Below are 27,232 nucleotides of genomic sequence, written 5' to 3' on the forward strand. Positions count from 1 at the left end.
GAGGCACAGGAGGACCTACAACGTTTGCACGAAAAAGATGGCATGCCTCCGAAGCAGTATGAAGGTCCTGCCAGCTACGCTCTTACCAAAGAAGAGAAGGAAATATTCTTTGAATGCCTACTTAGTATGAAGGTTCCGACTGGCTTCTCGTCGAATATAAAGGGAATAATAAATATGGCTGAGAAAAAGTTTCAGAACCTAAAATCTCATGATTGCCACGTGATTATGACGCAACTGCTTCCGGTTGCATTGAGGGGGCTTCTACGGGAAAACGTCCGATTAGCCATTGTGAAGCTATGTGCATTCCTCAATGCAATCTCCTAGAAGGCGATCGATCCAGAAATTGTACCAAGGCTAAGGAGTGATGTGGCGCAATGTCTTGTCAGTTTCGAGCTGGTGTTCCCACCATCCTTCTTCAATATCATGACGCACGTCCTAGTTCATCTAGTCGACGAGATTGTCATTCTGGGGCCCGTATTTCTACACAATATGTTCCCCTTTGAGAGGTTCATGGGAGTCCTAAAGAAATATGTCTGTAACCGCGCTAGGCCAGAAGGAAGCATCTCCATGGGCCATCAAACAGAGGATGTCATCGGGTTTTGTGTTGACTTCATTCCTGGCCTTAAGAAGATAGGTCTCCCTAAATCGCGGTATGAGGGGAGATTGACTGGAAAAGGCACGCTTGGAAGGGACTCAATAATATGCAGGGACGGATATTCTTGGTCTCAAGCACACTGCACAGTTCTACAGAACTCTACCTTGGTGATCCCTTATGTCGATGAACACAAGAATAGTCTGCGCTCCAAACACCCGGAGCAGTGCGACGACTAGATTGCATGTGAACACATCAGGACGTTCAGCAGTTGGTTGGAAACACGTCTCAGAGGTGACAACACTGTTTGTGATGAGCTGTACTTGTTGTCCAGGGGACCATCTTCGACTGTTACGATTTGGAAATGATACGAGATAAATGGGAATACATTTTACACGATTGACCAAGATCAAAAGAGTACCAACCAAAACAGCGGTGTCCGCTTTGATGCAGCCACCGAGAGGGGAAAGGATACATATTATGTTTACATAGTGGACATATGGGAACTTGACTACGGAGTAGATTTTAAGGTCCCTTTGTTTAAGTGCAAATGGGTCAAGCTGTCAGGAGGCGGGGTACAGGTAGACCCACAGTACAGAATGACGACAGTGGATCTGAAAAATCTTGGGTACACTGACAAACTGTTCGTCCTAGCCAATGATGTGGCACAGGTTATCTATGTGAAGGACATGTCTACCAGACCGAGAAAAAGAAAAGATAAGGAAGCGAATACATCATACGATGAGCCAAAGCGCCACATAGTTCTTTCAGGAAAAAGGGACATCATGGGAGTGGAGGGCAAGACAGACATGTCTGAAGATTATAAAAAGTTTCATGAAATTCCTCCCTTCAAAGTCAAGGCTGAGCCCAGCATCCTGATAAACGATGAAGATTATCCATGGTTACGGCATAATAAGCAAATGACACAAGTGAAGAAAAAGTGAAGACTTTCTCCCGCAACTATTATGATGATACCATGCCAATTTTGTAACAGACGAGTATGATACCATTGTCCGTTTTGTACATGCACATGCTATGTGGGTGAAATTATGATACCATGCCAACTTTCAACTTTTTCAGAATTCATTTGAAATGCTTTAATGTCTTATGACTCGGCCCTCGTAATACCATTAATCCCAGTTCGCTCCTTGTCAACTATGTTCTCACCAAGAACACTCTCAAGAGGGCAGCCACGTGGGCCATTGGTCCCGGTTCGTCTGGACATTTTGGTGCCGGTTCCACGCACGAACCGGGCCCAATGCGCCTCGCCCTCGCCCATGACCATTAGTCCCGGTTTGTGCCACAAACTGGTACTAAATGGTTGGTCCTCGTTGCGCTCAGAGTTTAGTCCCACCTCGCCAACCGAAGGGCGCTCACACCGGTTTATAAGCCCGTCCCTCTCTGCCTTGTTGAGCTCCTCTGAAAGTGAAAATAGATGCCCCTATACAGGGAATTTGACCTAAATTCATAGTGAATTTCTCTGAAATTCATAGAAATTTATTATGAATTTAGGTTGAATTTTCTCTATAGGCGCATCTATGTTCATTTTTTTTAGTAAAGTTAATCACAAACTTGTGATTCACACAAATTTTAACTATTCAAGTTTGAAAACTAATGGCACTAACAGAAAGTTTATAATTTTGCTGACCTAAAAGCAAAAAAGAATTAAAATTAAAGCAAACAACAAAACAAAATAAATAATGCAGAAAACAAAACAAAAAAACTGGAAACAAAATAAAAATAGCAACAATAAGTATTTTGTTGTAAGTAGAAACAAAATAAAATAAATAAAGCAACAAAGAAAACAAAAAACAAAAAAAGTTTTTTCAAATTTGAAAACTAATGGCACTAACGAAAAGTTTATAATTTTTCTAAAACTAAAAGCAAAAAAGAATTAAAAAATAAAGAAAAAACAAAAGAAAATAAATAATGCAGAAAACAAAACAAAAAAACTGGAAAAAAAATAAAAATAGCAACAATAAGTATTTTGTTGTAAGTAGAAACGAAATAAAATAAATAAAGTAAGAAAGAAAACAAAAAAACAAAAAAAGTATTTTCAAATTTGAAAACTAATGGCACTAACAGAAAGTTTATAAGTTTCCTAAAACTAAAAGCAAAAAGAATTAAAAAACTGGAAAAAAATAAAAATAGCAACAATAAGTAAAGAAAACAAAAAAACAAGTGCCTACTACTGGGCCCCCACGGCCTGAATACGACTAGAAACCCTACCATGGGCCAGGATTCAGGCCCGCAGAAGGCACAGCAGGCCCACAGGCAAAGCAGTGTCAGATCAGGCCCATAGGCCTACAGTTCAGAGGAGTTCGAGTGGGAAGAGGCAGCGGAGCTTATAAACAGGTGCGGGGCGCTCCCAACTAGCGAGGTGGTACTAAACATCCCATCGCACCAGTTCCAGCACAAGGCCTTTGGTCCCGGTTGGTGCCACCAACCGGGTATAAAGGGGTGCATCGGTCCCGGTTCGTGGCACCAACCGGGACCAATGCCCCCTTTTAGTCCCGGTTGGTGCCACCAACCGGGACCAAAGGCCAGTTTTCCCGGTTGATGGCACCAACCGGGACTAAAGGGTGCATTAGTCCCGGTTGGTTTCACGAACCGGGACCAATGCTCTTGCTCTATAAGAAACACTTGTGAAAAATTCTCAGTTTTCATCGCCAGTTGCCCCCATCCCCCGACGACGCCGAGCTCATCGGCGCCGTCAGGCTGCTCCATCTCGCCGTCGCCGCCGCCTCCGCCAAGGCCGTCGCCTTCCCGAGCCCGCGCCGTCCAAGTCACCGGCCTCCCCGAGCCCGCGCCGTCCTCGTCGCCTGCCTCCCTGAGTCTGCGCCGTCCAAGTCGCCGGCCTCCCCGAGCCCGCCGTCCTCGTCCCCGTCGCCGCCTGCCTCCCCGAGCCCAACCTCCTCGTCCCTGTCACCGCGTGCCGCCCGATACCGCCGTCCCCGTCACCGCGTGCCGCCCGATACCGCCGTCCCCGTCACCGCGTGCCGTCCCGAGCCCCTGCCCTGTCCTGCCCCCGTGCGTCGGCGCCCTCGCCGCCCCCACCGTCGCCATCGTCATCGCTAGCCGCCCCCGCTGTGAGCCGCCGCGCCGCCCCAGCTCTGTTTTTTTATTTTTATTAGTTTAATTATTTGTTCATATATATATATATAATGTATATGTGTATGTATGTGGCTATGTGGCTCTATTTTTTTCATTTTTATTAGTTTAGTTTTTTTGTCCATATATATATATATATATATAATGTATATGTGTATGTATGTAGATGTTCAAAATGTATAAAAAAATATTCAGAGCATGTTTTTGTTCACATATGTATTTTTTATTCATATGTGTATTAATGTTTTCATATATGCAAAAGATAGATTTTTAGAAAAGTTAGGATTTTTTTTGTTCATAGATTTTTTTGGTGATATTAATTATTGTAGAATATACAAATGTTTGTATATTCATATGAACAATGCATTAGGCAAAACCTTTACTTTTTTTCGAAATTTTCTATTTGAACATTTTTTTTTAAACAAGCAATACTAAAAGAATGAGAGGAAAAAGGAAAATAAGAAAAGGAAGAAAGGAGGAGAAGAGGAGAAATAAATAAGAAGAGGAAAAAAGAAGAAAAAGAAGAGGAGAAGAAGAAAGGAATAGAGGAGAAGAAGAGAAAATAGAATATTTTGTATTTTTTCTTGTTCTCCTCTATTCCTTTCTTCTTCTCCTCTTTTTTTTCTTCTTTTTTTCTTCGATCTTCTCTTCTATTCCTTTCTTCTTTTCCTCTTTTTATTTCTTCTTTTGTCTTCTTATTTTTTATCGGGTATGTCGTTGTCCATATACCCCCTCCCGATAACTTCAACACGAGGGGGGAGGGTCGATATACCCCCTCCCCGATAACATTATTTTCCCATGTATGTATGTCGTCGTTGTCGATATAACCCCTCCCGGATAACTTCGACATGAGGGGCGGTCGATATATATACCCCCTCTCGACCGTGATAACTTATACCACGGCAGCACCCCCCTCGGCCCTCTCGCTCGACCAAAACTCTCGAGGACACCCAAACCCTAGAGAAAAACGATGCTGGTCTCCTACCCCCTCCCGCCGCGCCCCTACCCGACAAACTCTCTCGAGGCAGCGTCGAGGCCACTAATTAATATGATTCCTTACTGTGATTAGCTAGCTAGTTCTACATTTGCCATTAATATATCCATATCTGTCATGTTTGAATAATAATTGCCATGTTGTAAATATTTGTCGAAACTATGGACACCCCCCGAGACGAAGCAACAGAAGTGATGTTGGAGGAGATAATCACACATGGAAGTGATGCCGTCTTATCGTTTCTGAACGACACCGATGGTCTGGAAGGACAGGGTGAAGAAGCAGGCAATTATGATGTCTCCTTTGACCCAATGCCGGTGCAAGAAGGAGACCATGAGGACTGCTCCGGTGACCCAATGACGGTGCAAGAAGGAGACCGTGATGACGGCTCCGGTGACCGAACCGAGTCTGGCCAGGTATATATATTAGTTAAGCCTGTGTTGACTAGCTAATTGATGCATTCATTGTTTTGGTATATATACACATATTAATTAACTCTCGTCTTTTTTCTTTTTTCTAGCCCTCCGAATCGAGCACAACTTCGGTGAGGAGACGAGGCCTGAAGAAAAAGTTGAGCTCGGATGAAAGGTTTGACATCACAGCAATCGCGCGCGACGGCGAACCGATTGAACCCATCCGGACAAAGAACGTATTTGTTGCTCAGTGAGGGGTTCTTGTTAGGGACAAGATCCCGATCAACATCCACCAATGATATAAGCCTAAGGAGGAAGATCCTCAGGTGTCTTATGTCAATGATATGCAGAAAGATGATCTTTGGACTGAGCTGAAGGCAAATTTCACCCTACCAAAACCCCCAACCCCCCCCCCCTCAAAAAAAAACAACCAACCGGGACCAAAGGCCCTCCTGCCTAGGCTCGGCGCACCGGCCACGTAGGCACATCTGTCCCGGTTCATGTTAGAACCGGGACTAAAGGGGGGAGGCATTAGTAACGATCCTTTAGTCCCGGTTCAAGAACCGGGACTAAAAGCCCTTACGAACCGGGACAAATGCCCTGTTTTCTACTAATGGGCATGCCGTCACTTGGAAGATCCCGCAACTGTGACATGCTCTCCTTGTACCGACACCGACATGGATGAGCTGTGAAGGAGAAACCAAGAGATGCCAAGGTGAACCAGCAAAGGACATGAGGAGTTTCTCCTTTTTTTTCAAGAAAAGAGCGAGGTCTGAAGTAGATATTTTGAGTAATACTACAAAATAACAAGAATATCTGGGACCCCAAAAGTTGTTAAAATTACAAATATTTATTTGATTTAAATACCTCACGAGATTTAAAACTGTAATTTTTGTAGAAAATTATAGGCTAAGGAAACTCATAAAATAAATCCAAGCAGAGCCTAACGGTAACATTTTTCAGTGGATTTCCTTTAACAAAAAAAAATATTAAAAAACCGGCCGATGGTTTCTCTTGGTTTCTGAGAAGTGGGCCGGCCCACTCGCTCGGTCGTGGTTTCCTTTCCTCTGCCCTCCTCCCTCCGATGGCCGGCGGCGATTTTCCTCCCGTGGCGGTTGCCACGGGAAGGGATCGGGAGGCGGATGAGCAGCTGTTGAAGAAGCAGAAGCCGGAGCCGGAGCAGCCGCAGCCGCAGCCGGCGGCGGAGGAGGCGGTGGGCGTCAATCCTCTCAACCCGAGGTACAGCGAGTACGACCCCAAGCAGAGGGAGCACGTGTACACCCGCTTCTGCTTCGATCCCAGACTCGATCTCAACAAGGAGTGTAAGCCCCCGCGTCCCCCAACCGATTCTCCTGCAGGGTCGCTGTTGATTGCGCGTTGCCAACCTTGGGGGGCGCTTTGTACCGGTGTAATTTTGCACACAACACTAATAATTCTAGCATGGTATTGCGCTTTGTACTAGTGAGTCCGTCGGTTCAGAATTCAGAAACTCGCTTAAAGGAGTAGTATATGCGTGGTCGAGTTACCTGGTTGCACAACTAGGGTAAGTTTGCAGCCTGCTGTAAAAATCCTGCTGGCCTTTTCAACCATGATAACATACCAGTTCATCCACCATCCAGTTCATTCTTGAAATTTGTAACGCTAGTAAAGTTTACTACAACGTAAAGAGCACCACACCAATACAATTCATGTTACGCCATTCAACTCTTACCTGTTCTATAAAGGACAGACCCAGTGCATAGAAGCTCCCACACAAGGTGGGGTCTGGGGAGGGATTATAGGAATCTAGTCTTACCCCTGCAAAGTGCAATACAGAGAGGCTGGTTCGAACCCAGGACCTCTTGGCACAAGTGGGGAGGACTTCACCACTGCGCCAGGCCTGCCCTCTCAACTCTTACCTGTTCTATAGTGACAATTAAATGATTGATTACACATGTACACACACTCTTCTGTTGGCAATGGATCCGTTCATTTTATACATGTGTAATGTGTTGGTATTCATGTACGTATTTGAAAGGTGTGTTCCTCTCTTTTCACAGCCCCTTATGGCCCAATGCGCCATACTCACAAAACCTTCGGAGAGGGATTCCCATTGTCTCACTCAGCAAATATTCTCTCAGTCAAGATTGTTTCCTCTGACTATGGCTACCCACTTAATGTCTATGGTACGGTCATAGCCAGGGATGATTTGGATCGCAAATGTGTCTATCTATTCCGGCGCGACAAGAAAAATCGCCAGTCCATCACCTCAGAGGTATTACTTATATTTTGCTTGCATGATAGCCAATGCACTTCTATACACATATAATTTCCCGGTGGTGTATTCACTGTATTGCTCTTGATATCTGTCATCTGTACAGTTATTTGAAATATGAATAGTGAATTCGTAATGGAGGGTTTATGATCGTCAATGGATTGTAGGCACATGAAACATATTTGCAACTTTGTGTGATTGAAAACTCCAATAAGATTATCCAACAAAGAATATATTCTATCGGATACTATATACTATATGGGTGCAGATATGGTATAAAGTAGAGTAAAATCTCTTTTATAACTGGACCGTCAGACAATTCTCGTATTTATCTATGGGGAACACTATTCAATGATTTTTTAAATGTGTTCCACATGATTAATCCTTATTTAGGCTCGGCATATTATATACTTAAACGATGGACCTCATAGATGGGTATGTCATGTTTGCTGTGCTGATATTATCAGTTTAATATATGTTGTTTTTAACGTCCACCAAATACTATAAAGTCTTCCCTTTTAGCGAATAATGTTAGGTGGCCTATGATTTGCCAATACTCCAGCATTTCAGTTTTGCTGTACCACAACCCTTGTGTGATTAAGAAGAGTAGACAAAATGCATGCAAATGTGAAACGTGCCTGAAAAGTATATCTATTCTGGTAATTTTGTTTCCTCGTTCAAACTCAAGCAAAGAAATTTAAAAGCTTCGATTTCAAACATAGACATTCCAAAAGATAACACCAGCAATTTATCTATTTGTACTTGTTTTGAAGGACAATTCTTTGATTTTGACTGGTCCAAAGAGAGGACTTGCGCTCTGCGGTTCGCTGTTCTTTGAAATCAATCGGAAGGTTAAGGATGTGCATGGGAGGGAGGTCAAGGATGAAAGACTCAGCAAAGGAATGCTGCAGATTAATGGCATTATAAGACAGACATCAAACTTCGAATATGGGGTCGAAACAGACATGCTTGTCAGCATGCACAGCACACTGGAGATGAACTTTGCATTTGTTAGGGACGCGGTGGAGGGCACTGTCGGGATCAGGATCCTTGAGGGGCCTGTTGATTTCCATGGTAAGATCATTGCTACCACCACTAGAGTTCTATGTGAAACTGTGTTACATGATAGCAGAGCGAATGGCTTGCTTACTGCCGGCAACAATCAAGTCATGCAAACAGCGTGCCGCGTGGTATGTGTATCTGTAGGTGAGATGCTCCTGGTGACTGTTGCTCCTGAAGGTGGCGATGAGCTCTCTCACCACACTGTTAGGTTTGCTTCAAAGCTCAACCTGTTATGCCAGCGAGAACATGGTGTGTGGTAACTATAAGATGCAATTGAAGGTCACTTGGTCAATTGTGATGTAATTCCTGGTTTACTAGTTGTGGTAGATCAGCTTTTAGATCCTTGGATGATTTGTAGCATCACCATGGGAAAAAAGGACGTCTTGGTAATGAGTGTAGTCCCTTTCATGGAATCTGGAAAGCTGAAGATCATATATGACCATGGTTTAATAGGGACAATCCATAACTGGTAAGATTTCTGTGCAACACCTTCTGTCCTAATACTTCCCATGCATTCATTTCAGATTCGATTGTTTCAGCACTGGCTAAGTGACTGTATAATTAAATTCTTAGAATCTGTGTTGTTCGGTGACACACAAGGTATAATTTTTATAACTATATCAGAGGTTTTAGTTTTTTGACCGAAAGAGGTTTTAGTTGCAGAAATAGGTCAACAATGTGGCAAGTCTTGATGAAAACCATACGAGAACCACATTTTGTGCTTCTCAAAGGGGTTTAACTGATGGGTGCAGGATACATTGTATATATAGTACGTATACAATTGCAAGCAGATGAAAAGCCAGATGCCTGTCTCCACATCGGGCGCCCTGTCTTGCCCAGTAGTTTCCATTCTTGATACACATTCATGCCAGAGCCTCTTCTTGGACTAGTACGATAATGCTTGCTGTCTCGGGTTCGTGGTAATCACTGAAACTTCTGCATTGGTCTGTCTGTGAACTTCCATACTGGATACTTCCTACTACTGTTACATACTCCTACAATTGACCATTGCTTGATTTATTTACTTATATGGTTCTTGCTATGCTATATATATATACTGAACGAGCGAGTCATTCTGCTGGTCCAGATGAACCGCACCATGAGGCCTCACGGCACGCCATTATCAGAGACGAAGTTGCTGTCATAGACCACATCAAGAAGCTTGTACAGGCGCTGAGATGGGATGACTGATCATCCAGCTCCGAGGTGAAACCTAAGAAAGGCACGCTCTGGTCAGGCGATGAAAGAAAGAGTCTTGAACTCTTGATCGTGAGGAAAAAGCTATGGGATGCAAAATGGTTCATGTTCTGATCTTATTAAGCTGCTGATTTCAAAAATCCTACTCCCTCCGTCCCATAATGTAAGACATGTCACACGTCTTACATTATGGGACCGAGGGAGTAGGTGTATTTCTTAATTTCCAAAATCTGAACACTTTGGCTATCCTTTCTCCACAGTTTTGTGCCTGTAATGGAATGTTTTTGTGTCTGCGATGGAATGTTCACAGAGGAGATAAAGATAGGGGGTGTATGACATGCAAAATTGCAGACTTTGAAGGTGCAGAATTCATAGGACAGTAACAGCCGTAACAGTATATGGTTCTCGGAATGCTCATCTGTAGCATTTCACAGGACAGTAACACTACAAGGGAAATCAAAGGATCAACGATGCCAGGCGCCGGGTGTTCTCTCTACAAGCGAAATCAACCGGACTCTCGCTCAGCATTAGCAACCCTTGCGCAGCCTCCAGCGTCCTCTCGTCCGGCTCGCTGTCACTGGCAATCGGCAATGGGGGCGGCCGCGCCGCTCTGCTCCCGGCGTTGGCGGCGAGGATCTCCGCGATGGCGGCGTCGGCGTGCGGGGCATCTCCCTGGCGGTAGTGCATGACGACGAGCCCGAGCGGGCCGCGCGGCTGGCCGGCGACGCCCACCTGCAGCGCGGGCGACCGGAACGCCCACAGCTCCACCATGGCCGGCTCCAGGTCCTCGGCCCTGGCGTCGCCCGCCACGTCCAGGCCGTTCTGGGTCAGGAAGCTGCCCCAGCCGGCGATGAGGCGGTAGGCGTCGTTGCAGCCCAGCTTCTTGAGGCCGAGCACGTAGGGCCTGCCGCGCCGGTCGAAGGCCTGCACCTGCACGCTCGGCTTCTCCTCCGCCGTCAGCGCCTCGTCCAGCGGGAACGGCTCGCCGCGCCGCCAGCTCTTGCGCGACATGAGCAGCCGGTGCTGCTGCAGCAGCCGGTCCGTCTTGCACAGCCACTTCCCGTAGACGCGCACCGGCCGCGACGCGCCCAGGTCCCTCAGGATGTCCCGCAGCGCGCCGTCCACCACGCCGATCTCGTCCAGCGACGGGTCGTCCGCCGCCGTGGCGGGCGCGGACTCCATGCCGACGCCGGCCCAGAACACGCCGTCGAGCAGCCGACGCCGCTTCTTGCGCCTCTTGCTTGGGGAAGATTGGGCCCGGCGGCGGCAGGCGACGTGAGGCCGGAGCGCGGCGGCGGGGCCGGGCGGCAGGCTCTGGTCCGCGGCCAAGATCCTCCCCTCGCCCTCGCGCTCCCCTCCTTCTTCCCCGGCTTTCCGTTGCGCCGCCGCGGCGGCAACGGACGCCGCGGAGCAGCCGCAAGATCCGCCGCCCCCCTTGGCGTCCGTCGACCCATGGCGGCCAATGCCTGTGGCGGCGGGTGGAGGCTTAGGCGCCGTCCTCCTCCGGCGAGGCACGCTCCCGACCTCCAACAGCGTCATGGCGAGAAGGGCGCTGTGCTGGCAGACATTTGTAGGTAGGGGAGGCGGCGGCAGGAGATGAAAATGAATACCTAGCTGCTACAGCTCTGGATTCTGGAACATAATATACGCGTGGATACTAGTACTAGAGTTTGGTACGGGCTCCTCTCCAGTACTACTACTGCTAGCAGGAAACTTATCAGTGATAAAAGCTTTCTTTTTTTAGAAGAATTTTATTTAGGACAGTAAAACTAAACTTAAACCCTAGTCCTCTCACGCGTCCGCGGCCTTTCGCCGTTGGATCCTGCGGCTTGGACATGCCTGACCGTCCGATGCATCATTTCCTCCTGTGTGGGCTGGTCTTGGGCCGACTGTCCTTGGGCTGCTATTCCAAGGGTCAAATCGGATGCCTCTCGTTCACTGCTACGGGTTAACGTCGTATTCCGAAAGAACGGTGGTGATTATGCTCTGTATCCACTCCCCTCTGTGAACCCTTTCCTCCGCTCTGCGAACCCCCACCCCTCCCAGTCCCACCATAGGTTAGAGAGAAAGAGAGATAGGTGACTGATGGCAGTCCGCTGTCGAAAGGTATGCCCATGTAGCGCCCGAGGATACAAAGACGTCTAAGAAAAGGGAAACAGCCGCCAGTCAATGAGGTCGCAAGGTTGCGGACTAGGCGTGGAGGCGGGCAAGTAATGGCGATAAAGCTCATCCGTCTGCGATGCGTAACCGCAGCGGCGGTCGAGGAGGTATGCCATTGCCCTATTTCCTTCCTTTTTGGCCTCCATATATTTTGCTCCCTTCTATGTACCTTCGGCAGCCATGTTCGTTGCGTTGGGTTTGTATCCTTTCCACCTAAACTCTTAAACCATTTGGGAGTGATCCATGTTTTGTTGATATCACAAACTATGTTCTGGTGGTGTTTATATGGGTGATTGATTGTCGCCGTTGGTCATGCTTCATGCCCTAAATAAGGACCCTGTGTATATTCAGTGGCAACTAGGATTATGTCAAGTTTTCCATGGTATGATCGTCTTTCATCCCGCTCTCACCGGAGTTAAGACATGGCTCCGGGCAGGTTAACCTTTGTTTATTCACTCTAACTCTACCTATTTCTCCTAACCGTGATGTGCTTTGCCTCGAGCATTGCTAGAGTGTAGAGTAATGGTGTATAAGTATGATAGTTTAAAAGAAGTATTATGGTGTGTTGCAGTAATAATTTTAAATTTTAAAACTACATACCTTGCATCATTTTTTTGTGTGAATGTGGGCAGTGTGTTCAACTTGCATCATATTTTTGTTGTGAATGTGGGCAGTATGTTCAAGTTTATCTGGAACAATTTGAAGGGTTTCCTCAACACAAAATACTTCAACCAGGTTCACTTAAGCACCTCGAAGTATGTATAGAAATTTAAAATTATAATTGTTTCAGGTGCTTTGCCACTTTATGTATGCTTTGTTACAAAGTTTAATAACTGAACCTATTTGCTGTGTCGAACATTAGCATTTATTTGATCCTAATCTAATCCAGTTCGTCACCACCGTCTTTTGGCTCCCGCTTTCAACAATACAAATGCATTATCATTTATCTATTTTCTTGACACGATACTTTGGGAAACGGTTTAGACTTCTAGCCATTCTCTATTTATTGTCAGCACATCTTAAAAAAAATGAATAATGTTTCCTCCATATATGAATGACAAACACCCAGGTTTGAGGCCCTCGCTGGGAGGTAACACCCCTACTCCTGCATCTCTGAAATATATGTGAAATATGTAGCAATACAGAGTTACTCCTGAAGCCTTTTTACAGAAGGTAGTGGGGAGCTATGAGCTTCATGCCTCATGCATATGAGTGTGAGTGTGAGAGGGCGTGGGTTTCCTTGTGTGGCCGAATGGGCATGGATGGATGTATGCGTGAGTGTGTGGCTAAGGAGTCGTGGGTGAGCATTTATGTGTGTGTGAGAGTGCTCACCCCTTGGCCAAGTAAGTGCCTTCTTGGGCAAGGGAATGACTTCCCTCTCCAAGGCAATGTTTTCTGGGTTACTTTATGCATTAGTGTCCAAGGACAAGTAACACTATACATGATGTTGGGTATGACAAGTGAACAGTGTATGCTTTATCAGCGATAGTGGCCATGGTATGGCCGCGGTATGGCCGTCTTGTTGGTGTAGGGTCGATGCATCGGTTGACTCTGCGCAGCAGACCAGCTGGAGCAGCCGGATGGCGAGCCGGTCGGAGCAGCCGGGCAGCCGGACCAAGGGACGCTGGATGCCCCGATGTTCTGAAGCGTCGTATCTCCGTCTTGGGCCTACTCGGGGTCATCCCACGACATATATATTGCGAAAATATGTCTCAGTTTATTGGACAAATCGATGGACACCGAAACACAAACATTATGGTCTATTATAATTAACATCTTACACTATAAATGCACATAAAAATATGATCAATCATAAGTAACAACTTACACTACAAATACACTCAATATAATATAATAAAATATTATTACTTGTCTACTTATATTTTAACATAATTTTAAACACTATCATGCATGAATCAAGCTGGATGGGCGTAGCAACATGCACTATCAATGTTAGAGTCCTCCTAATAACCACACAATAGATTTTTAATTTCCCATTCCCTAACTCTAATTACCCAACCAAAACGTTATGAGTTCTGGATCAAGGGATTATGAGGTGTTATTGTTAGGAAACATACCCCACCTAGAGGTCTCCCCTGCTTATCCTGACCGAATAATGATGGCCATGGTTCCCTAATGGCCGTTGACCTTGGCAAGCACATATGTCGCGGTGGATGGTTATGTTCATTAACTATTATGTTTGGCACTTTTCTGTATATTGATTAGAGGCATATGTTTTTCTTAAAAAACAATCACAACCATTTTTCTTTCATAATCACATCAACACATTTGCGAACTCTACAATTTGCAAGTTACATCCGCAATGGATTGAATAAAATGCGCCTACAACCATTATACTTGTATCTTATATACACATTCGTCAAGCACATTCAGAAATTAAACTTATGGTAAGTGAATACTTCCGAGTGTGACAATATGGACATTGAGCTCAACATTTTCAGCCTATGTTGACCATTTGGCCACACTAGTTAGACGCATGCATGCAAAGTGGGGCCGCACGTGTTTTTTCCTACTTGCCACAACATTGGGGCATGGTATGCTCTCCCACTCCTCATGTATCCGCCCGATCGCCTACGCAGGTGCCGGCTCCATTGCCTCCACAACTATTCACACTCCACTTGATGGTTCATAGGACAATATGGTCATGTAAATGGTAATCCTCGTTCGTAGATATATGCCATTTTTTTGAATTGACGCTTGGACATTTTGCTTTGATTATTTCTTTTCGTTACAACATGTTAGTATGAAGCATAAAACCATAGAGTTAAAAAAGGCATAAAACTGTGATATTATCAAAATGCCTATCATTAGTCATACACTTTTCACATGATCCCTTTGAGGCATCCTTTTTGTTATATTATAACTAACACTATGTTGTTACTAAACATCCAAGTTACAAGAAACACTTTTTTTTTGCGGGGGTAAAGGGAGTTTTATTGCAAGATTATAGAGTTACAGTCTTGAGGCCACATATCCTCAATACACGGCGGTACTGAGTCCAACCACACAACAGTAGTTCGCTCTGTGCGGCTATAATTGGCCAGTCGGTCGACAACTCTATTTTAAGAACGACTAATCTTCAGAGGAAAAAACTCCCTGGTACCTAACAAGTCCTTGATTTCCAACACTAGGTGGCCATAAGCTGACCTGCAGAGCGCACTATTTGATAGGCTGGATAAGGCTTCAGAGGAATCCGACTGCACCACCACCGGAAGGACCGAATGTTGTATAGCTAGTGCCATGCCTTGCATTAACGCATGTAGTTCCGCCTCCAGTGAATCATTGCAGTGGAAGATAAATGGATAGGCTGCGAAAAGGATTGCTCCTTCACTATCCCTTAGAACCATACAAGCAGCTGCAGAACCGTCAGCCTTCTGGAAGGAACCATCAACAGAAAGGGCCACCATCCCAGCTGCCGGCGCCGGCCATGGAAGCGTGGGAGATATGCCAGCTCTCGCCGCTGGGGTGACATCCAGGGTAGACATCTTGCCTTTTAAGATTTCATCAGTTTTGAAAGAAACTGTAATTACAAACTAGTCTTGGGATGATTCTTTCCCTCCTCCATGTTGCACACACGATGGCGTGTACAAATTTCTTCCCACCGTCGGAACGAGAGAGCAATTATGCACGCAGTCGGGAAGGCCATCTAACTCTGCTAGGAAGCGCGGGTGAGGTCAATCCAATCCGGAAGGACCCATTGCCCCGTGGCTTTGCCGCGAAACTTAGCCGGCCAGTCAAATGACACGAGTGCCAATTTTGATTGCGTATAAGTCCTAACCGATCAAATGCCACGAGTGCATAATAGCTAGTACAAAAGTCGACAACAAACGGGGATTCCTAGTTTCGAACACAGTCGACACCATGGGCATACCAAAAATTCAGTTCTGATGATGTCAGTTCATCCAAATGACCCAAATTCAGCAACTGTTTCCGGGAGCATACTAGGAGTTCAGATCATCTTCCCATTTCAGTTGTGTAAATATTTTTGCTGAACTTTTCGAAAATTTGACGAAATTTCCGCTGAAAACGAGAACCTGGTCGCGGATTCGCGATTACCCACACTCGGGAGATCCCAACAGTTCCCACTCCTCGCACCGACGCAGCCATGGCCGAGCTGCGGCACGGCACGGTGGCGGCGGCGGCGGCCCGCGCCTCCGGCTCGCCCGCGAAGCGCGACGCGGAGGCCGCCTCCGCCTCCGCATCCTCTCCCTTCCTCTCCTCCCCACGCGGCGACGGCGGCAAGGACGGCGCGCTGCGCCCGCCCCCTCCGCTCCACCAGAGGTACCCGCTCCCGGCCGCCGTCAGCGCCCTCCTCGCGCTGGAGGACCCCCGGTCGCCCTCCGCCCCGCCCTCCTACCGGATCCTGCTCGCCGTCCTCGCCTGCGTCGCCCTCGGCGCGCTCGTCTCCGCCCCCTCCGTCTGGTCGCGCCTCGTGAGTCCCCGATCCCGTCGATCTTCGCTGCGTCTCATCGGGATCCCTGATGCTTGCTTACATTCGTGTTGTTGTTGGACCCTAGAACGCGCCCTACCTGTGCCGCAAGGATGGGATTCGGCTCCAGTGCCCCGGGGTAAAGTGATGTTGATCTCAGCTTGCATCTCGGTGGATATCTGTGCGTGCAATCTGTTTTACCGTTTGTTTGTTCGGCTTGGCTTGGTGTTGTTACTGTTCAGGTGAGCAACTCTCTGTGGGAGAATCCGCATGCCGCCGCCACGTCTTGGAAGCCGTGTGCTGAGCGACGCAGCGACGAGATCTCAGGCAAGTGCTGAAGTTGATCGCTCCAGTAGAAATGCCGAATGCGATTAAAGATGTTCCATAACTGTATGGCTGTATATTCTCCATATAATTTTTGTTGGGTGTCTTTTCCATTTATGTTCATACTACCGCAAAGTCGATATGCTGCCTGGATAGTTGATAAAATTTGATCAGGACCATAAGTAACATGAACAGTTGACCTGCATCCTATTATCCTAAAGGGTAAGTTGTGTTGATGTCAATCAAGGGCTGAACTGCAGTTGCCCTTTCATTCACCTAGAATTTTGGCTTGGTCTTAGGCTTCAGAAAAAAACTTAAGAGTTAACCATCTAGTGCGAAAGTGCTAGTTTCCCCCTCCCAGAGAATGGGATAGTGGCAATAATACCCCTCACTGGTCAAAATAGAAATAACACTAGAGGCTAGACGTAGTATATTTGGTAAGAAGATATACCAAGCGTAAGTTGGCTGGCTGGAGAGATAAAAGATAATGACTTACCTTGAGATGAGGATACAATTATGATATCATTTGTGAGAGCACAAGTGGAAAGGGAACCCAGAAACAAAATACTCTACATTTCTTTCTTTAACAGGTCGTTCAAATCTTGTTACCCCTTTCCATGTTGCTTCCTCTTGGGGATAAGGAGTTCTCTACATAGCTTGACTAAGATTGAAGTGAAACTGTTTGGGTGCCTGTCCTCTGTTTCTGTTCATCATGATAACTTAAGAAAAATACAAAAACCATTCACTGAAACCATGGTTGCATCCTGATGAGTATCAATTTTGTCTTTTCTCTCTACTATTCTGCAGATCTTGTGTCAGAGAACGAAACTTCTGGGTATATTTTTATTCATGCTGAGGGTGGATTAAACCAGCAACGCATAGCTGTACGTATGTGCCCTATTCACAATTATCAGTTTATTGAACCTTTTTGGGCCTTAATAACATCATCATTCTTATTATTATTATTGTTATTATTTCCATGCTTCGGTTTCAAAGGACATAGATTTAATGACTTGTTATGCAACATTTGCTTATGTAGTAAATGTTACCTTGCCTAAGTTGTATCAAATACTGTCAGTTAATTGCACTACTTGATATATTCGCAGATATGTAATGCTGTCGCAATTGCTAAGATAATGAACGCCACACTTATTTTGCCTGTGCTGAAGCAGGATCAAATATGGAAAGATCAAACGTAAGTGATAATTCTGATTTCCTTTTGAATGGACTCCTCCTTGCTTATGCCCCTTTGAAATTTGTATCCATTATCATGTTAGCTCCTGGCAAGTGTTTAATATCTGACAACGTTGTATGTTCAGGAAATTTGAAGATATCTTTGATGTAGATCATTTTATAAATTATTTGAAGGATGATGTGCGCATTGTTCGAGATATTCCTGACTGGTTCACAGAAAAAGATGAGCTGTTCACCAGTATAAGGTTAGTTTCTTCATTTCATCTTTTGGTCTGTCTTAGCTGCCTTCAGTTTGAAAGCTTGATACTAAAGTTTGAACACATGAATGGTATTCATTTTTAAAGCATTGCTTTCTTTTGTTAAAATCGACACTAATATTGTTAGAGAGGGAATTACTCTTGGAGCGTATTAATCTGAACAAGCCAACTAGGTGACTTCGGCTGCTTGTTTGTGCTCTGCACTTTACAAACTTACATACGCATTTCTCATGTTTGTTATATTGCTATGCAATAAATTGCTAATGTAATAACAGCGCAACTAGAGTCATCTCTGCTTCAAACCTCATAATTGACTCCCCAAGTATAAGTCTGCTTGTCCAATTCAGACTATTATATTGGATGCGTGAGTTCTGAGGGTGCAAGCGGATCACAATGGTTTTTTGCTTCTGCTCATTCCACTTTGTGACATTTTTATCAATCATTAGATAATTTTGCCATGCTGGTCGATACTGCAATCCCACTTTATTATAGCGGTTTGAACTACAGTAGCCGCTGTCATATGTGTTATTCATAATTAGTTGACACTGGTATATTGTGTGGCATGATAGTTTGCTGGCTGACATATAGTTCCTTTTACTTGCAACCTGGCTTATCAAGTATCAACATTCAATACATCTGGTCTGTCTGCCAGATATGATTAAATTCTGCCAATTTCTGTGACTACTGCGTGTGAAATTTTGTTAAATGTTAGTACTGCCAGCTGCTAAATGGTGCCTATTTCTACATTTACTTCATGGTTTGATAAATGTGCTTATGTTTCTTTGTTTTTGCTTGCTGATGTTGTTTTCCTTTCGTGCCTACATATTTTCATACTTAATTGTCACGTCTAATTATGTATGTTGATTTTAACAGGCGTACTGTAAAAAATATCCCAAAATATGCACCAGCGCAGTTTTATGTTGATAATGTACTTCCAAGGATCAAAGAGAAAAAGATAATGTCTATCAAGCCATTCGTTGATAGATTGGGGTAAGTCTTCACATCATTTTATGAAGATGTTTTCTGGCTTTATCTTGATCATATATCTTCAGATTTGTTACATAACTGCTTAGCCCTGTGACTAAATCTTCACATTAGAGTCTTTTGTGGTCAAGTATATTGCTCCCTATTACCCCTCTCCCCCCTTGGCCCTTCACCCCACCCAGTTTATTTATTTCTTGCTACTTTGTTCACGACTTGTGACCATAGTGTAATGTAAACTTATTATTTCAGATATGATAATGTTCCAATGAAGATAAACCGGCTCAGGTGTAGAGTTAATTATCACGCATTAAAGTTTCTACCTGGCATTGAAGAAATGGCTGACAAGCTGGCAACAAGGATGCGGAATCGAACTGGAAATGTAAATCCATACATGTAAGTGTAGCACGTGATCTTCAGAGTAACCTGCCCTGGAGTCGGCAATTTTTTACATATCTCACCATCAGTTATTCTTGCTTTTGAAGGGCTCTTCATCTTAGATTCGAGAAAGGAATGGTGGGTTTATCCTTTTGTGATTTTGCTGGAACCAGAGAGGAGAAAGCAATGATGGCTGAATATAGACAGAAACAATGGCCAAGACGCTTCAAGGTGATGTACTAATATGAATTCTCTAGACAATGATTTTAGCCTGAGGAGAATAAGGTCACAGAGTACAGTAGTTACATATATTTCTCTTGTATATATGCAGAATGGATCTCACCTTTGGTCTTTAGCACTGGAAAAGAGAAAAGAAGGCCGCTGCCCGCTTGAGCCTGGGGAAATAGGTTTCATTCTGCGTGCAATGGGATATACGAAGGAGACTCAGATATATGTTGCATCAGGGCAAGTGTATGGTGGAAACAATAGAATGGCACCGCTGAGGAATATGTTCCCCAATTTGGTAGGTGTTCTACTGCAAATCCTGTTTGTTGCCTTCAAACTTCAAAGTGCCTTTGTATGGACATAATGGGAAACTACAGATTCAGAAAGGAAACTGAGACAATTACCTTTTGATGGGCAAGCAATCATCAGCAGGTGGATTTGTTGTAGAGACAACTGACCCATTATCTTTGTTGCTTGCAGGTTACCAAAGAAGATCTCGCAAGCAAGGAGGAGATAGAGCATTTCAAGAAGCATGTAACCAGCCTTGCTGCATTGGACTTCCTGGTATGCCTGAAGTCGGACGTATTCGTCATGACCCATGGCGGCAATTTTGCAAAGCTGATCATCGGGTTCCGCCGCTACATGGGGCGGCATAGGCTCAAGTCTATCAAGCCGGACAAGGGGCTCATGTCGAAGTTCTTCGGCGACCCCTACATGCCATGGGCGACTTTCGTGGAGGATGTGATGATCACTCACCAGACACGAACAGGCCTCCCCGAGGCCACCTTCCCGCACTATGACCTCTGGGAGAACCCTCTCTCCCATTGCATGTGTAGAGCATAAACTATATAGACTACAAGTGATTGTGCATAGCTTAATTAATTCCTTTGTTCATACAGATCCATCCTATAACTGTAAGTTCATATAACTATTTTTTTTCACGTCCAGTTTTGTTTGTGTAGAGTTTTTCATCTAGAAACACTACATGTATATGAAAGTTCAGCTGATGCATATGAATTTCCCAAAAATAGTTTGTGCATAATAATTACATGATTGAACAAACAATTTTCACTTCAACGGTGTAGTTACAGAGATTTAGGGCCTGTTCGGAGTCCCTCCTGCTCCGTGACTCCGCTCCCTGAGCAGCCCAAGCCGCAGTTCAAATTTATGGAGCGGCGAAACGGATACTCCGCGGATCCTTGGATTTGGCGGAGCTGGTGGTTTCCCGAACAGCTCCTTAATCAAATCAAATACAGTTGACATGATTCATTCATTGATGAACTGACTATGAAACCCAAGAATGCTATCCTTCAGCAGAACAAATAATTTCGGAAGAACAGCTAGTTGGACATTTGTACTACAACTTGCCGAACGTCGAGCCTCTTTGCTTTAGAGTTTATTTAGGCTCGACGTACAGCGTGCGCCTGCACATAGGGCACGTCTTGCTCTCCACGAGGACGCTCTCCAAGCACGCGCCATGGAAGACGTGGGGCTTGCCGCACCCAGGCCACGCGGCGAGGTCGTCGCCCTCGAGCAGCTGCAAGCAGATGGGGCAATCCTCCCCGGCGGCGACAACCCTCCTTCGCTTTACTGGCCGTTCACCGGCGTCCATATCATCGTTGGCTTCGTCTTTATCATGGTCGCGCCGCATCGGCTCTGGCAGGTGCAATTCCATGCCGGTGAAGCGCACGGGCCACGGCTCCTCCACCATGTCCTCCAGCGCGGGGCGCATCCACTCCATGCGCTCGGGCGTGTAGTACGACCTCCAGAGCATGCCGTCGACGTCATCGACGAACAACGACCTCCGGAGGATGCCGACGTCGACGAACACCTCGACGCGCGCGGCCCGCGGCAGCACGCTCACCTGCGCCGCCAGGCTCAACCATAGCTCCTGGAGCTGCTCGCTGAAGTGACCGGGGTATATCAGCCGGGGCAGAGACGATCCGGCCCACGCCAGCGACCTCGCCGTGTGGTCGCCGGTGGCCATGAACCGGAGCAGGTGCTTCTTGGTGCTCCCTCGCACTACCACGCCGTCCGATGATACTGAAAAAGGGGCGTAGCGGTAGAGCACCAGGATCTGCTTGCTGTCTGCGTCTTCTTCTTGGTCGTCCACGGCGGCGACCCGCATGCAGCCGGCCGTACACCCAGCGTCGGCGAACCACGGCGCCGGTCCTCCAAGAAACCGCCCCTCGGGGACGTACTCCATTTCCACCAGCTCGTCATCGCCGGGGCAGCTCATGTCGAGCTCGTCGTCGGCCGTCCCCAGTTCAGGTGGCACTGTGAGAAGGAAACCGTATAGCCGAACGACGGCGTGGGCAGCGGAGTAGACCTCCAGCGAGAACTCCTGGTTCATCACCGGGGACCTCAGTACCAAGTTGGGGCTCTCCGGCGACAGCACGAACGTCTCCATCTCCTCGCCGGTGTTGGCGTGTACGGCTACGGCCACGCGCACGCTCTCGTCGGTTCCGTCAGCTGTCGCCCAGTCGACGAGCTCGGCGATGGCGACAACCGCCTGCTGGCTGGCGCCCAAGGGAAACCTCGTGGGCTCGCCGCTGCTGAGGTCCCTGGTCCAGCTCTGCGGCCGCCGCGACATGCCGGACCGACTTAAGGGATTAGGGTTTAGAGTGACTTTAGAGACAATCTCGCGCGCGGCGTGTTAAGGTAAGCAGCCATGCATGTCTGCTGCCGTGCTGTGAAATCTTTTGTGCCGACTCCAAATTGAGTTCCGGAGCAACATATATCCTGATAACCTGCCGATTCCAAGTTCAATTCGGACACTTTTCCGTTTTCCGTTATCCAACGCACAAGGCAAATCTCAGTTCAGCTCAAAATGGACTGAAAATTTCCTTTGTTTTTTGAGAACCAGCAGTTCTTTTTTTCATGTTTTAGTGAAGTATATAGGAAATGTTTGTGCCCGTCCGACCGGCTGAAACTTTAGCCGGTCGCGCGCGAGCCACGTGATCAAGCCCATCATACGTCTAGCACAACTCCCTGCCTGACTTATCATATTTTCCTTTGTCTTCTTTCTCCCGACCCCCTTCTTTCAGCCGCTTGCCTTCTTCCTCCGGGTCCCCTTCTCTCTCTCGGTCGCTCCTCATCTTCCTCCTTCAGATCCCACAGCCGGCTAGCCCCAATCCCGCATAGGTCCCCACCTCCAAACTCAGCATCCATGCCCACTTCTTTCACTGCCACCGTCTTGCAGGTTCCTTCCGCCCCGCGAGCCGGAGTTGGAAAGCCGCCATGGACATGTCGTTTGCGAGCTTCTACTCACAGTTTCCCATGCTGGAACCATCCACTGGAGATGCTACAACCACGGCGGCGCGACCTCCTCCCCCACCGCCGCAACCATCTCCTCCCAAAACGAACCTGAAAACTTTTTTTGCTCCTCCAATGATGCTGCAACCGACGACCCAAAAAGCTACAACCGTTTGATTCGAAAGCTTCAACCCGCGTCATATAAAGCTTCAAGCATACACCGTGTACTAATAAAAGTTACAATCGTCCATATGAAGCTTCAACCGTAGTTTGAAAAAGTTTCGACGGACCACCCGTGCAACTGAAAAAGCTACAACCATTCATGTGAAAGCTTCAACTGTAGTTTTTAAAAGCTTCGACCGGTGAAATAGAGAAGTTCCATTCGACCACTACGAAATAAAAAAAGATACAACCGTCGAATTGGGAAGCTGCAACCGTTGAATTGAAAAGCTTCAACCCACTTTGTAGAAAGCTTCAACCGGATTTATAGAAAGCTTCAACCTTCCGAGTACACAACGGAAAAGTTCCAATTGTTGACATGAAAAGCTTCAACCCTATTTTTGAACAGTTTCAACCAGATACCGACGGCAAAAGCCGGAACCAGCACCTCACCATTGATGCAACTGACAACTGTGATGGCTTCACGACGGAGCTGCAGTGTTGATGAGTTCCAGGGGCAGGCGGGAAGAATTTTTTTGGGTCCGATTTGCTGCATAAGGGGGGCGGGCCATGGGGCACCAGTGCATCAACCGGCGAGCGGTGTCGATAGCACAATGACCGGTGTGAGCTGGCGGTGCTTCAAGGTCGCACATCCATCACGGGGTCGACGGGCTCGCGGCCCTCTATGCATGCTGGAGACGAAGAAAAGGATAGGGAAAGAAAACAGAAAAGATGAGTTGAGATCTGACCGTCAACGTCCCCTCAATCCAATGACTGCTAGGCGTCCAGCCGAAAGTTGGGCCGGCCGGCTGGCGCCTAGCGTCGCCCTTTCTTAAAACTATACATTTTAGAAAAGAGAGAAGCCCATAAGAGAAAAGAGAGAAAAAATAAGCCCATAATACACTAGTAGAAAACATGCCATTTGTCCCAATTCCAGAGGCCCATTAGCCCCGGTTCTAGAACCGGGACTAAAGGGTCGGGACTAAAGCCCAACACCTTTAGTTCTGATTCGCTTACGAACCGGGACAAATGGTGCTCCACGTGGCCGATGCGGGGCGCCCAGGCAGGAGGGCCTTTAGTCCCAATTGGTAACACCAACCAGGACCAAAAGGCATCCACGCGTCAGCTGCTCAGGACCTGATTTTTTTGTATTTTTGAAGGGGGGGGGGGTGGGGTGGGGTGATGTCTACTATGCAACTTTATTCTTGTAGTCACGTGTTGGGTCTCCAAGTGCAGAGTGTTGTAGGACAGTAGAAATTTTCCCTCAAGTGGATGACCTAAGGTTTATCAATCCGTGAGAGGTGCAGGATGAAGATGGTCTCTCTCAAACGACCCTGCAACCAAATATAAGAAATCTCTTGTGTCCCCAACACACCCAATACAATGGCAAATTGTATAGATGCACTAGTTCGGCAAAGAGATGGTGATAAAAGTGTAATATGGATGGTAGAAATATATTTTTATAATCTGAATAAATAAAAACAGCAAGTTAGCAAATAGTAAACGGGCACAAAAACGGTATTGCAATGCTTGAAAATGAGGCCTAGGGTCCGTACTTTCACTAGTGCAACCTCTCAACAATGTTAATATAATTGGATCATATAACTGTCCCTCAACGTGTAACGAAGAATCACTCCAAAGTTCCTATCTAGCGGAGAACATAAGATAAAATTGTTTGTAGGGTACGAAACTACCTCAAAGCTATTCTTTCCGATCAATCTATCCTAGAGTTCGTACTAAATTAACACGAGGCTATTCTTTCCGATCGATCTAACCAAGAGTTCGTACTAAAATAACACCAAAGAAAATTCATATTCTTAATATTCAATCCAACACAAAGAATTTCAAAGAGTGCTCCAAGATTTCTACCGGAGAAACAAAGACAAGAACGTGCATCAACCCTTATGCGTAGATTACCCCAATGTCACCTCGGGAATCCGCGAGTTGAGTGCCAAAACATATATCATGTGAATCAATACGATACCCCATTGTCACCATGAGTATTCAATTGCAAGACATATATCAAGTGCTCTCAAATCCATAAAAGTATTCAATCCGATAACAACAAAATCTCAAAGGGAAAAACTCAATTCATCACAACAAGATAGAGAGGGGAAAACACCATATGATCCGACTATATTAACAAAGCCCGCGATACATCAAGATCGTGACATCTCAAGAACACGAGAGAGAGAGAGAGAGAGAGAGAGAGATCTACTAGTACAAACCTTCAGCCCCGAGGGTGGACTACTCCCTCCTCATCGTGGTGGCCGCCGGGATGATGAAGATGGCCACCGGAGATAATTCCCCCCCTCCGGCAGGATGCTGGAACGGGGTCTAGATTGGTTTTTGGCGGCTACAGAGCCTTGCGGCGGCGGAACTTCTGATCTAGGTTAACCCCGAGGGTTTTTGGAATATTTGGGAATTTATAGGGCAAAGAGGGGGTGCGGGAGGCCACTGAGGTGGGCACAACCCACTGGGCGCGCCTGGGCCCCCAGGCGCGACCTGGTGGGTTGTGCCCCCTCGGGGACCCCCCAGGTGCTGCTCTGGCCCATCGAGAATCTTCTGGTCCATAAAAAATCCACAAAAAGTTTCGCGGTGTTTGGACTCCGTTTGATACTGATTTCCCGCGATGTAAAAAACATGCAAAAAACAACAACTGGCACTTGGTTCTATGCCAATAGGTTATTACCAAAAAATGATATAAAATGACTATAAAATGATTATAAAACATCCAAGAATGATAATATAATAGCATGGAACAATAAAAAATTATAGATACGTTGGAGACGTATCAGCATCCCCAAGCTTAATTCCTGCTCGTCCTCGAGTAGGTAAATGATAAAAAGAGAATTTTTGATGTGGAATGCTGCCTATCATGTCATCTCATATTCTTTTCTTTGCAGCATGGACTTCCGGACTTTTATATGGTTCAAAGCAATAGTCTAGTTTTGACATGAGGACTTAAATACACAAGCATATCAACAAGCAACCATGTCTTTCAAAATATCAACGCTAAAATAAGTTATCCCTAGCCCAACATGCTCAACCATTGATCCATTCATGAAACACACTCGCATATTAGCTACACCCAGTGCTCAAGTATGATCATAGTGCCCCCTAGTTGGTGCTTTATAAGAGAAGATGGAGACTCAAAATAAAAATTGCATAAAGTAAAAGAAAGGCCCTTCGCAGAGGGAAGTAGGGATTTGTAGAGGTGTCAGAGCTCAAAGCGAAAATTGAGAGATAAAAACATTTTGAGAGGCATACTTTTCCCACCAAAGAAAATGACTTAGAGCTCTCAACACTTTCCATGCTAGATATATAATAGGCGGTTCCAAACAGAAAATAAAGTTTATTCCTTTTTCCACCATACTTCCACTTTCCATGGCTAACCGTATCCACGGGTGCCCTCCATACCAAGACTTTGCAAGGAATTTATTATTTGACAACATAAAGTAAATTCATTTTTCATGTCGGGACTGGGCATCCCTAATACCTTTGCCTTACTCTCGTGCAATGACAAGTGAATAAACACTCATCGTGAGAACAACACATATATCATGAAAAATATTGGCCACCCCACCCCGCCTCGCAAGCGGTACGAGCACACAAAAGAGAAATTTATTTTGAAATTAGAGATGACACATACAAATTTGCTTAGAACGACAAAAGAATACCGCATATAGGTAGGTATAGTGGACTCATGTGGCAAAACTGGTTTAAAGAATTTTTGATGCACAAGTAGTGATCATACTTAGTGCAAAATGAAGGCTAGCAAAAGATTGAGAAGCTACCAACCAAGAAACGAATAATCTCATAAGCGAACATTGAGCATAATTAACACCGAATAATGCACCACAAGTAGGATGTAATTTCATTGCACAACTATTGACTTTCGTGCTTGCATAGGGAATCACAAACCTTAACACTAATATTCTTACTAAAGCACAATTACTCATCAACATGACTTACATATCACATCATCATATCTCAAAACTATTACAAGGAATCAAGTTTATTTTGTACAATGATCTTCATGAAAGTTTTTATTATATCCTTCTTGGATATCTATCACTTTGGGACTAATTTTCATATGTTGCTTTTGATAAGCTCAAACAAATATAAGTGAAGATCATGAGCATAATATTTCATTCTCTCAAATTAATTTAAGTGAAACAAGAGAGAATTTCTTAAAAAATACTAAAGCACACCATGCTGAAAAA

General features: G+C 45.7%; 2 protein-coding genes and 1 pseudogene across 2 annotated transcripts; 2 read left to right on the top strand and 1 right to left on the bottom strand.

Annotated features, from left to right (window-relative positions):
• Nucleotides 1-6,194: 6,194 nt before the first annotated feature.
• Nucleotides 6,195-8,822, top strand: LOC119339225 (annotated as a pseudogene).
• Nucleotides 8,823-15,894: 7,072 nt separating this feature from the next.
• LOC119339259 (protein PECTIC ARABINOGALACTAN SYNTHESIS-RELATED-like) lies at nucleotides 15,895-20,620 on the top strand. The gene is made up of 11 exons (XM_037611383.1): nucleotides 15,895-16,236; nucleotides 16,322-16,372; nucleotides 16,476-16,560; nucleotides 17,365-17,441; nucleotides 17,664-17,752; nucleotides 17,877-17,996; nucleotides 18,882-18,998; nucleotides 19,242-19,385; nucleotides 19,475-19,598; nucleotides 19,699-19,890; nucleotides 20,073-20,620. The coding sequence occupies exons 1-11, from the start codon at nucleotides 15,910-15,912 to the stop codon at nucleotides 20,433-20,435; spliced, it is 1,689 nt and encodes a 562-aa protein (XP_037467280.1). The 5' UTR covers nucleotides 15,895-15,909; the 3' UTR covers nucleotides 20,436-20,620.
• A 368-nt stretch (nucleotides 20,621-20,988) lies between these two features.
• LOC119341224 lies at nucleotides 20,989-21,945 on the bottom strand. Its single transcript, XM_037613091.1, has 2 exons — nucleotides 21,392-21,945; nucleotides 20,989-21,355 (listed from the first exon to the last, which is right to left on the bottom strand). Exons 1-2 carry the CDS (start codon nucleotides 21,943-21,945, stop codon nucleotides 20,989-20,991), a joined length of 921 nt encoding a protein of 306 aa, XP_037468988.1.
• Nucleotides 21,946-27,232: the final 5,287 nt, after the last annotated feature.

This window comes from Triticum dicoccoides, chromosome 7B, assembly GCF_002162155.2.
Source record: "Triticum dicoccoides isolate Atlit2015 ecotype Zavitan chromosome 7B, WEW_v2.0, whole genome shotgun sequence".
Classification (NCBI taxonomy): domain Eukaryota; kingdom Viridiplantae; phylum Streptophyta; class Magnoliopsida; order Poales; family Poaceae; genus Triticum; species Triticum dicoccoides.